Genomic DNA, 12,503 nt, shown 5'->3' with positions numbered 1-12,503 from the left:
TTGACTTTTACTGGTAATATTATAATGCTGGAAAAAACTAAATCTACTTACTGTATATTTTTAAGTATCTACGCACATTATTATTACCAATAAAGGTGCATATTCTTACCCAGGAATGTACAAAATAGGGGAGCAGGCAGTGGTGCACCAGGTTAAGCTCAAGTATTTCTATGCACAAGGGCCTGGGTCTGATCCCACTACCCACCTACATGTTGGAAGCTTCATGAGTGGTGAAACAGATCTTCAGGTGTCTATGTTTCTCTCTCCCTCTCTATCTTACCCTCTTACTCTTTATTTCTCTTTGTCCTGTCAAAAGAAAAAAATCACTGTAGAAAAAAAAAAAAAGTGCTCCGGGAGTCGGGCGATAGCGCAGCGGGTTAAGCGCACGTGGGGCAAAGTGCAGGGACCAGTTAGAATCCCAGTTCAAGTCCCTGGCTCCCCACCTGTAGGGGAGTCGCTTCACAGGCCGTGAAGTAGGTCTGCAGGTGTCTCTCTTCCTCTCTAACTCCCCCTTCTCTCTCAATTTCTCTCTGTCTCTATCCAATAACAAATAAATAAATAATAATAATAAAACAATGAAAATAGAAGTTTAAAAAAAAAGAATAAACTTAAAAAAAAAGTGCTCCAGAAAGTGGTGCAGTGGGTAAGGCCAATGGACTCCCAAGCACCAGGTGCTGAGTTAGATCCCTTGTAGTACAGGTACCAGGGTGATGTTTGGTTATTTCTATCTATCTTCTTATCTTTCTTATTAATAAATAAATAAAATATTTTTTAAAATGTGGGAGCTGGGCGGTAGTGCAGCAGGTTAAGCGCACATGGCGCAAAACTAGGACGGGAGTAAGGATCCCAGTTTGAGTTCCCTGCTCCCCTCCTGCAGGGGGGTTGCTTCACAAGAGGTGAAGCAGATCTGCAGGTGTCTTCTCTCTCCCTCTCTGTCTTCCCCTCCTCTCTCCATTTCTCTCTGTCCTACTCAACGACAATAACAACAATTGCAACAAGTGCAACAAAATGGGAAAAAATGGCCTCCAGGAGCAGTGGATTCATACTGCAGGCTTTGAGCTCCAGCAATAACCCTAGAGGCAAAAAAGAATATACAAAATAAAAAATAGAGATGGAAGTATTAAACAATTTGCTTTAGACAAATTTGGACTTAGGATGGGGTGGATTTTTGTCTTTTGGGTTGAATTCATTTATATGTTCTGCAAACTTTTGTAAGTGGTAAATGTGAGTAGTAGAAAAAGTAAGCAGAATCCCCCAAATTCCTGCCTGATTTCTCCCTAAGGGTCTAAGAAGTAGAAAAACCTAAAGTAATTTTAGAATGTTGTTTGGGAGATGAAGTGGGTGACCAAGCAGAAGAATGCTTAATGTCTGTGGGATGGGGGGTAAACCTTGGCAGTTTTAATTCTTTTCTTTTGAAAAAGAAATTTTATTTAATAATGAGGTAGAGAGTTTCAGACAAGAGCGAGAAACACCAGTGTATCTGGTAGACTTGACTAGAATTCTGATGCACAAATCCTGTGCTCTACCAATTGAACTCAGTAGCTGGGAGTTGGTGCTGGCTTCTGGTGGCCTTTATTTATTTATTTATTTATTTATTTTAATAGGACAGAAAGAAGTTGAGAGGGGCATAGGAGATAGAAAGAAAGAAAGACACCTGTAGACCTGCCTCACCACTCCTGAAGCGTTCCTGCTGCAGGTGGGGAGCAGGGGGCTCAGACCCAGTACTATGTGTGCTTAACTGGGTGCACCACCAACTGCCCCCATGCTATAATTCTTTAGAGTGGGCTCAGTTATGAAGACTGGGGCATAGGAGATAGAAAAAAAGAAAGACACCTGTAGACCTGCCTCACCACTCCTGAACCTTGGCAGTTTTAATTCTTTTCTTTTGAAAAAGAAATTTTATTTAATAATGAGGTAGAGAGTTTCAGACAAGAGAGTGGGATTGTGTGAAAGAATTTTAGCAGGATAGAAAACAATTTTCTTTTTAACTCCAGGGTTATTGCTGGGGCTTGGTGCCTGAACTATGAAGCCACTGCTCCTGAAGGCTATCCCCCCCTTTTGTTGCCCTTGTTGTTATTTCTGTCATTGTTGTTGGATAGGACAGAGAGAAATGGAGAGAAGAGGGGAAGACAGAGGGGGAGAGATAGATAGACACTTGCAGACCTGCTTCACTGCCTATGAAACGATCTCCCTGCAGGTGGGGAGCCGGAGGCTCGAACAGGGATCCTTGCTAGTCCTTGCGCTTTGCGCCATGTGCCCTTAACCCACAGTGCTACCACCCAGCCCCCGAAAACAAGAATTTTTACCTACCACTCAGCAAGATAAATAAAAGGCATTTTATAACCTATTTTGTATTTAAGTAATAAGGATTGTCAGCATCAACATTTTTCCTACCATTAGATTACCTAGAAGAGTAATTGACTTTTTAGGATGTATCCTACTAAGGATAAGTAAATAATTAGGAGGCAACTATTGCTAAATTTATTCTAGAGAACAAAAGTACAAAATGGCATCAGTTCTTAGTCCGATTTCTCAGTCTCTGGCCATTTATGTCTCATCAACCTAATTTTTGCCACATCCAACTACGGCACCTTAATATTTATTTTCTTGCCTCCAGGGTTATCACAAGGGCTAGGTGCCAGCACCGCAAATCCACTGCTCCTTGAGTCCTTTTTTTCTTTCTTTTCATTTTATTGGATAGGACAGAGAGAAACTGTGAGAGGAAGGGGACATAGACAGGGAGAGAGATAGAGAGATACCTGTAGACCTGCTTCATCGCTTGTGAAGCGACACCCCTCCCCCACCTGCAGGTGGGGAACAAAGGGCTCCAACCTGGATTACTTCCATGGGTCCTTGTGCTTTACAAATACTATGTGGACTTAACCCAGTGCTCCACTCCACTGCCTGACCCCCTGCACCTTAATATTTTTCTGTAATTAAACTCACCAGTCTTCATAACTGAGCCCACTCTAAAGAATTATAGCATGGGGACAGTTGGTGGTGCACCCAGTTAAGCACACATAGTACTGGGTCTGAGCCCCCTGCTCCCCACCTGCAGCAGGAACGCTTCAGGAGTGGTGAGGCAGGTCTACAGGTGTCTTTCTTTCTTTCTATCTCCTATGCCCCTCTCAACTTCTTTCTGTCCTATTAAAATAAATAAATAAATAAATAAATAAAGGCCACCAGAAGCCAGCACCAACTCCCAGCTACTGAGTTCAATTGGTAGAGCACAGGATTTGTGCATCAGAATTCTAGTCAAGTCTACCAGATACACTGGTGTTTCTCGCTCTTGTCTGAAACTCTCTACCTCATTATTAAATAAAATTTCTTTTTCAAAAGAAAAGAATTAAAACTGCCAAGGTTTACCCCCCATCCCACAGACATTAAGCATTCTTCTGCTTGGTCACCCACTTCATCTCCCAAACAACATTCTAAAATTACTTTAGGTTTTTCTACTTCTTAGACCCTTAGGAAGAAGTCAGGCAGGAATTTGGGGGATTCTGCTTACTTTTTCTACTACTCACATTTACCACTTACAAAAGTTTGCAGAATATACAAATGAATTCAACCCAAAAGACAAAAATCCACCCCATCCTAAGTCCAAATTTGTCTAAAGCAAATTGTTTAATACTTCCATTTCTATTTTTTCTACCACAAGTAAAAATGAGACTGAGAAGAAAGTCCATCTCATGGTCTAGTCTGAATAACAAAATCAAGGAGATGAAAAATGAAAATAGCTCAGCTTATTCTGTATAAGTACGGCGCGCTAACCAATTGCGCCACTGGAGCTCCAGCTCAGCTTATTCTGAAACAGTTGCATTTCAGTCAAAAGAAAGGGAGGTTGTAAGAATTACATACATAGGAGGGTGGTGGCGCACAGGTATAAGTACAGAAAGAACCCGCTTAAGAATCTGGGTTTGAGTCCCCGACTCCCCACCTGCAGAGACTATGCTTCACGAGCTACGGAGCAGGTCTTTTTCTCTCCCCTCTATTTCTCTTTCTCCTCTCTCAATTTCTCTCTGTCCTATCCAATAAAGTGGAAAAAATGGCCACCAGAAGCAGTGGATTTATAGTGCCAGCATCAATTCCCAGAGATATTCCTGGAGGCAAAAAAAAAAAAAGAAAGAAAAGAATTACATACATTAAGGAGGACAGAAAAAAGTGCTAGAGGAACACTGTTATACTGTTGGTGGCAATGCAAATTGGTCCCCCTAGAAAATTTCCTGGAGATTCCTCAACATATTAAAAATAAATCTGCAGGGAGTCCGGCGGTTGCGCAGTGGGTTAAGCGCATGTGGTGTAAAGCACAAGAACCAGCAGAAAGATATCGGTTCGAGCCCCCGGCTGGCTCCCCACCTGCAGGGGAGTCGCTTCACAGGCGGTGAAGTAGGTTGGCAGGTGTCTATCTTTCTCTCCCCTTCTCTGTCTTCCCCTTCTCTCTCCATTTCTATCATATCCAACAACAACAATATCAGTAACAACAACAATAATAACTACAACAATAAAACAAGGGCAACAAAAGGGAATAAATAAATAAATACAAAAACATTTTTTAAATAAATCTGCCATATGATTTGCCAATTTCTCTCCTAGATAGCCATTTTTAATTTTAATTTTTATTTTTTTGCCTCCAGGGTTATTGCTAGGGCTCAGCGCCTGCACCATGAATCCACTGCTCCTGGAGGCCACCCCCCCCCTTTTTTGCCCTTGTCGTTGTAGCCTTGTTGTGGTTATTATTGTTGTTGTTGATGTTGTTCATTGTTGGATAGGACAGAGAGAAATGGAGAGAGGAGGGGAAAATAGAGAGGGGGAGAGAAAGATAGACACCTGCAGACCCGCCAGTGAAGCGACTCCCCCAAAGGTAGGGAGCCAGGGGCTTGAACCTGTATCCTTACTACGATCTTGCATTTTCCACCACGTGTACTTAACTCGCTGCACTACCGCCTGACCCCTTTTTTTAAATTTTTAAATATTTATTTAGTTTTTTGTTGCCCTTGTTATTTTTTATTATTGTTGTAGTTACTGATGTCGTCGTTGTTGGATAGGACAGAGAAATGGAGAGAGGAGAGGAAGACAGAAGCGAAATGGAGGGAGGATGGGAAGAGAGAAGCGAAATGGAGAGACGAGGGGAAGACAGAAGCAACTCCCCTGCAGATGGGGAGCCGGGGGCTCGAACCAGGATCCTTAGTTGGTCCTTGCACTTCGGGCCACCTGAGCTTAACCTGCTGCGCTACTGCCTGACTCCCCTAGGTAGCTATTTTAAAGCAAAATCTTCAAAAAAAAAATCTATGCATACTGCAGCAGTATTCATAATAGCACAGATTTGGGAGCAACTGAAATATCTAAGGAAAGATGAGAGCTTAAGGAAGTTGTGATATATACCTATATTGTTACTCAGCCCTAAGAAATATTGACATATTTTCTCTTTTGCTACAACTTGGGTGGAACTTGAACGAAGCAAGTTAAACTGAAATAAGTCAGAAGGGCAATACCAGATGGTCTCATTCATAGGTGGAATTTAAGAAATAAAGGAAGAGGGACCAGGCGGGTGGTGCACCTGGCTAAGTGCACACATTACAGTGAGCAAGGTATTAGGTTCAGGCTCTGGGCCCCCACCTGCAGCGGGAAAGCTTCACAAGTGGTGAAGCAGGTCTGCAGGTGTTTCTCTACCTCCCTGTCTCGTCTCAATTTCTGACTCCATCCAATAATAAATAAAATAAATTTAAAAAAGAGTTAATCACTCTTATTTAAAAAAAAAAAACTTTAAGGGGGCCGAGCAGTAGCACAGCGGGTTAAATGCACCTGGCGCAAAGCGCAACGACCGGCGTAGGGATCCGGGTTCAAGCCCCAGCTCCCCACCTGCAGAGGGTCACTTCATAAGCGGTGAAGCAGGTCTGCCAGGTGTCTTTTTCTCTCACTCTTCCCCTCCTCTCTCCATTTCTCTCTGTCCTATCCAACAATGATGACATCAATAACAACAATAACAACAACAACAATAAACAAAAAAGGCAACAAAAGGGAAAAAATAGCCTCCAGGACCAGTGGATTTGTAGTGCAGGCACGGAGCCCCCCCCAGCAATAACCCTGGAGGCAAAAAAAAAAAAAAAAGAAAAAAGAAAAGGAAAGAAACAAAGAAAGAAAACACACAACAAAACTCTAGTAGATATGGTGTGTTGCAGTAAATTCAAGAAAATTAACCAAGGGAAGTAGGAAGGGGCTGAAGGAACCCAGTGGCAGAAAAAGAAAACAAGATGGTAGAGGGTGTAGTGTGCTGACAGCTATCACAGGGAGACATGAAATTGTACACTGGTGCCAACAATTTTTGTAAATCAACATTTCCTAATGAAGTTATCTATTAAAAGAAATGATAGGCATACAAACCCTCCAAATGAAAAGCAGCTATTTCAAGATTTCTGAATGATCCTTAAAAGGGCAAACTATGGGGGCTGGGCGGTGGCGCACCAGGTTAAGCGTACATGACGTGAAGCACAAAGACCAACATAAGGATCCCAGTTCCAGCCCCCGGCTCCCCACCTGCAGGGGGTTCGCTTCATAGGCGGTGATGCAGGTCTGCAGGTGTCTGTGTTCACCTCCTCTCTCCATTTCTCTCTGTCCTATCCAACAACAACAACAGCAATAACAACAACGATAAACAAGGGCAACAAAAGGGGAAAAAAAAAAGGCTCCTGGAGCAGTGGATTCATAGTGCAGGCATCAAGTCCTTGCCATAACCTTGGAGGCAAAAAAAAAAAAAGGCAAACTATAACCAGTTATTAACCAATACTTAAGTCTGGGCTGTAATCCAGGAAATTCTCCATTACTCCAACAAAGACAACAATCACTGACCAGAAGTAGGAAAAAGAACTTCACCCACTGATAACATGTACATATGCAAATGCAACTTTAGAGTTATTATTAAATCCACTACAAAACTGCAAGGTTGAAATATTACAATGAAAATAAGAATACCTATTACTGAGAACCTACCATTTTACTGTACTGTTTTATCATACATTAACCATCTAATTTTTTAATAAAATGATGGGATTTTTAAAATGAGACACTGTGGTGGGCCTGGTGGTGGCATACCTGGTTGAACACACATGTAAAATGAGACACTGTGATGAAAAAAAAACTGATATTAGGATTGCTCTCAACTAAGATGACTGATGGGATATTTGGGGGGAAAAAGGAAACTATCTTATATTTCTCTCTTCCCCTGTTCTCTCTCAATTTCTTTCTGTCCTATAGAATGAAGAGTAAAAAAAAAAAAAAAAAAAAAAAACAAGCCGCCAAGAGCAGTGGATTCCTAGTGCAGAAGGCACCGAGAAGCTATAAATGGTTATGCAGAGACTCAAGTCCCAGGTTCAATCCTGCAGTACCATAAAGCAAAGCTGAGCAGTGCTCTTGTAAAAATAAATAAACACCAGCTAGCATGATGCTAATCAGACTTCCCTGGACAGACAACCCCACTAATGTGTCCTGGAGCTCTGATTCCCCAGAACCCCTTCCCACTGCGGAAAGAGAGAGGCTGGCTGGGAGTATGGATCGACCTGTCAACGCCCATGTTCAGCGGGGAAGCAATTACAGAAGCCAGACCTTCCATCTTCTGCATCCCACAATGACCTTGGGTCCATACTCCCAGAGGGTTAAAGAACAGGAAAGCTATCAGGGGAGGGAAGGGGTACAGAGTTCTGGTGGTGGGAATTGTGGTTTTGTTAGTGTTCCCTTTTTATAAATAAAATATAAGTAAGTAAATACATGCATACATACAAACATAATTTCAGGGGCTGAGGAGATAGCATAATGGTTATGCAAAAAGGCTTTATTAGTGCATGAGGCTTCAACACCCCAGGTTCAATCCCTAGTACCACCATAAATCAAAGCTGAGGAGTGCTCTGGTTAAAGAGATTTCCACATTGTTCTTCACCATCTGAAGTATCCTCCCAGACCTTTTCAAGGCTAAGCAGAAATCTGTGCAGCCTCCACCTACCATTTCTTTATGTAGAACTATTAATACCAGCTGGGCAAGAGCCATATCTTAAATAACCAGTTCACAGTATCTCAACAATGTTTTCAATATGTCTGTTCTTTTATAAATCTTGACCTTACTATGTGTAGAGACCCCTTATTTACTTCTAAATTCTCTGAAACCAGCATACTAGCTAGACTATAGCAATTACTCAGTAAATAAAGAATATCAATGAGTGATCCAAGCCTGTCCTTACCCAAGAGTCTGGGGAGATTGTACTCAAACGCAGGGACAATACAATCATACTGGCACTTTAGAAAGATTTGATTTAGAACACTGTTTTTAAGAGCATGAGCTTTGGTGTCATACTGCCAAGGCACAAATCCCTGTTCTGGATGACTGGGTAAGTTTTCCTGTGCCTAAGTTTCTTTATTTGGAAAACAGGAATAATACTCTTTAACAGGTTCTGATTAAGATCAAAGGAGATTTTTTTTAAAGTACATAGATTAGCAACTGGCACAAAGTAGGCATTTTTTCAGTGCTAACTATTGTTGCCAGCAACCAGATTAACTATGACAATGAAGTTTAGTCTTTAAGTTTTGATGGTAGCAGTGAAAAAAAAATTGCAAAATATAGCTGTGAATAAGACAAACAAATGAGTGTCTTTTTTTTTTTTTTAGTATAACTCATACTTGGATTTGTATTATTAAAAACATAATCACCCAGTCTCATCAGATTTTATACTGGGTTTCACAAGTGATAAACTCTGTGATTACTTCAAGTTTCTCTATATGGGTCTTTCAGTAGATATTAATTCCTCAGAACTTCTCACAGAAAAATTTCATTAGTTGACAATTTGCACAATTTACTGTGCTGTCATCTGTGGGAGCAACTCTAAGAACCTGGGTTGAAAAATGAAGCTGAGGTTTCATCCCACCCAACACTATACTACTTTTTTCTTCTTCCTGCCCATCTTCCTTGAAAAGCTTTGCTATTCTTTACACGTAGGAACTTGAAACCTAACAGCATGGGAAAGCAACAGAGCAACAGCTGCGGTGCCAAGCACTAGGGATACTGCCAAACTGTTCCCCAGGGCCCATATGCAATGACCCAACTACATGCAGAAATTGGATTGAACTGTCTATGAGGTCTTACATACTTGTTGGATATTCCATTTTGTTTCTGCTTCTTTCTGCCACTTACATCAGCCTCCCTAAACCATTCTGACCCACAGATGCACACTCTTGGTACTGTGCTTACAAAATATACCGTAAAGCATCACCATATAAACATTTATACTATTAAAATGAAGTTTCATATGGATATTTTTTACTTTTCCTGGGCAGAAACAGTACAAGACTTTAAAGTCCTTACTCTCAGTAGGTTAATACTTTCCGAACAGTAACTGAATCAGTGAGGTGTTTTGGCTGTTTAAGGCTAAGGCAGGGAGGAGATAGAACCATGTTGAAATTAATAGATTGATGGGTTAAAAAAAAAAAAAAGCACTAGTCAAAACAAGGAAAATCATAGAAGGTGCTCAGCTAACTTCTCCAATCTGGTACAGGGTTGGCAAGAGAGACGTGGCAACTAGAAAAACTTAAGTGTTTCAACTTGAGGCGATATACAACAGGAGGCAAGTCAAGCTAAAACCTAGAAATAGGTCAAGTGGGGAGAAGCAAAGATAAAAGAATTATTGGGGTGTCTGGGTAGAGATGCGGGTAGGCAGGTGAGCGAACTGGCGTGACGGGGTGGGGTAGATGGGTAAAATGGTCGAGGATAGTTAGGCAAGTGGGTTAGCTGGTTAGGCGGTGAATGGGCAGATGGAAGGCGGATAAGTAGTTAGGTGTTTAGTTCACACGGAATAGGTGTGGAGCATAGAATTTAAGATCCGGCCCCTCCCTCACCTTGACCCGGAAGCGGATGAGTGCTAGCCTCACGCAGTGGCTCAGGCAGGCCGGTGGCAGGAACCAGGCCCGTGGAGGAGGGGTGCCCTTGTTGCCCACGTGTCCCACGATCAGCTGCGCTGTCTGCCGCTCGGCCTGGCACCGACGGCCCCACTCGGCCAGCCGGTCCTTACCCAGGCCCCCGGGGAACATGACCACCAGCTCCAGGCCGTCACCGCCAGGATAGGCACAAGCCTGACAGAGCGCTGACAAGTAGCCCAGCATGGCGTTCCACTGGCCGCCACACACCCAATCCGTCTGGTAGCCGCCATAAAGCCGCGGCAGCGCCGAACCCGCGTCTACCAGCACCCGGGCCCCGGGCAGCGGAGGGGGCGGCGGCGGAGGCGGCGGCGGCGGGGGCGGGTGCAGCCCGGGGCGCGCCTGGCCATGGTGGTAGAAGTGGTGAGCGGGGTGATGGTAGCGAGTCGGCCCTGCACCACCGGAGTAGGCACCCAAGGCAGCAGGCGGGAGCGGTGGTTGGAAAGGCGCGGAGCCTCTGGCGGAGTGTGAAGCCCTGGCTGCTAGTGCCGCCGTAGGTGGCAGCTGGCGATGTTGGTGCTGCTGCTGGCGCGAAACCGTGCGCGCGAGTTTGAGGAGGTCCACGGGCACCACGGCCCCGGGACACCGCTTCTCCAGGAACTCTTGGAAGCCCTGGACGCCCATGATTACTCGGTGGGCTGATGAGACAGCGGCTGCGCGAGCAGACTAGGCGGCGATCTGGAAGGGAGATTGGGGGCGTGCGCGTGCGCACTCCGCGGGGGGCGAGGGGGCGGGAAAAGGATTCCCGAGGGGAGGGGGGAAGGGGGAGAAGGAATTTGGGTGGGGCGAGTAGGAGACCATAGATTGGATTTGGGTGGAGAGGGGCGGTGAGTTCTGCGGGACTCTGGAGAGACTAGGAGGATAAAGGAGGTGACAGTTCCTGGTCATTTTTACCCCCTCTCTGACCGCTTTTCACCGCTCCAAAGAGGGTGAATTCTCTTTCTTTCAGCTCCGGGAGCCATGTTGCATCGTCTTCTCTGTTGATACACACTTTCTTGCTGGAGGAGGGGGAGCTGGGTGGGTTGGGGGGGACACAGGGGCATCTTGGGAGTTGTAGTATTCTCTGTCGCCTCTATACAGCTGTGGAGCTGCCTTTACAGTTCACAGTGTCACAAGTAACAGCATGATACCTGTTTGAAATTCACATTCTAGCATCTACCTAATTGCTTCAGGCTGTTTAACGTCTTTTCCAGGATAGAGTTGGGGGAGTGATGCATCATGGGAAAGGAAGCAGAGTGGATTAATTGAATTTCTGCTAAACTATATTACAATTTCCCTGGAATGAGATTTTTTCCCTTCAGCAGAAAAGTAATTTGCATGGTTCTTAATTAATGAAAAAGCGCATAGGAAACATAAGAACAAAAGTATCAGATTATTTAGTTCTACTTTTAGCTCCTGTAATTTTTTGAGGAAGTGTTGATACCAATTTATGAATAGCAGAATTCACATCATTTACCAAGGCAGTGCACAAATGAAATGAAATTGAGTATGCCTTGTCTTCAAGATTTCCTCAGTCTGGGAGATAAGCACCAACATAAAGTAATGTTGTACCATTCTAGTACTCATTGAGCAACAACATTCTCTGGTTGAGAACTTTGTTTCCAAGCCTCACTGTGAATTGATCTGTCTGGGCTCTCTTGTAAATTATGATATGCAGAGTTAAAATTTTTTGTAAAATCTATTTTCAATATACTCTGAAATTGATTCTGATATGGCACTTGTCTTCTGGGACCTACTGTTTATACAGAAGGATAGTGGAAAACTAAGATCTATTCTCTGTACTGCGAGTAGTACAACTTAATGACAAGTGGGGGGTACTGTTATTCAAGAGTTAGAATTCAAGTGCTGGAATCCAGGAGTTGTCAAGATCAATAAAACTTGAGAATAATCTATTGATATGTAAACATTAAAAAAAAGTTTCAAGCTCCACAAAGGAACTTATGAAAGAAGAGTGAAGTTAGGCTGCCAAAATAACTCAGTTCAGTAATATGCTTCTTTGCTGTGTGGTGACACAAGTTGCAACCTGGCCCCAACCACATTGAAGGAAAATATTGTGTTTTCATTTCTTTCACAATTTAGATTGCCAAGAATAAGTAGATAGTGAATCAGTGCCAATAAGTGACTTCTGATTTTTTTTTAACACTAGGTTTATTTCTGGGGCTCAGTGCCTGCATGACAACTCCACTACTGTCAACAGCTTTTTAAAATTTTTCTTTTGACAAGAGAGTGAGAGGTAGAGAGGAAGGGAAAGACACCTACAGCATTGCTCCACTGCTTGTCAAACACCCCACCCATTTTGCAGGTGAGGACCAGAGGCTTGAACCCTGGTCCTCACTCATGTGCACTCTACTGAGTGCACCACCATCCAGCCACTAGGTCAAAAAAAAATAAATCCGGGGTCGAGTGTTAGTTCAGTGTGTTAAGCGCACATGGTGGGAAGCTCATGGACCAGAACAGCGATCCCAGTTCAAACCCCCAGCTCCCCACCTGCAGGGGGGTCACTTCACAAGCGGTAAAGCAGGTCTGTATTTGTCTATATTTCTGTTTCC

The 12,503-nt window shown here is 43.5% G+C and overlaps 1 protein-coding gene across 4 annotated transcripts in view; it reads right to left on the bottom strand.

The window, feature by feature from the left end:
• The window catches only part of FAM120C (family with sequence similarity 120 member C), a 423,297-nt gene extending 412,647 nt beyond the window's left edge, over positions 1-10,650 (bottom strand). For all 4 annotated transcript variants that reach the window (XR_009547634.1, XM_060183515.1, XM_060183514.1 and 1 more), the window contains exon 1: positions 9,877-10,650. Coding sequence is in view for 3 of the 4 variants with exons in the window: in XM_060183515.1 (XP_060039498.1) it covers positions 9,877-10,578 (702 nt within the window). In the remaining variant the exon portion in view is untranslated. The remainder of the gene's footprint in view (positions 1-9,876) is intronic.
• Between the last annotated feature and the right edge of the window lie 1,853 nt (positions 10,651-12,503).

The sequence above is a fragment of the Erinaceus europaeus genome, chromosome X (genome assembly GCF_950295315.1).
Source record: "Erinaceus europaeus chromosome X, mEriEur2.1, whole genome shotgun sequence".
Taxonomy (NCBI): Eukaryota; Metazoa; Chordata; class Mammalia; order Eulipotyphla; family Erinaceidae; genus Erinaceus; species Erinaceus europaeus.
The sequence above is the reverse complement of the archived record's forward strand: the minus strand, read 5'-3'. Positions and strand labels throughout refer to the sequence as shown.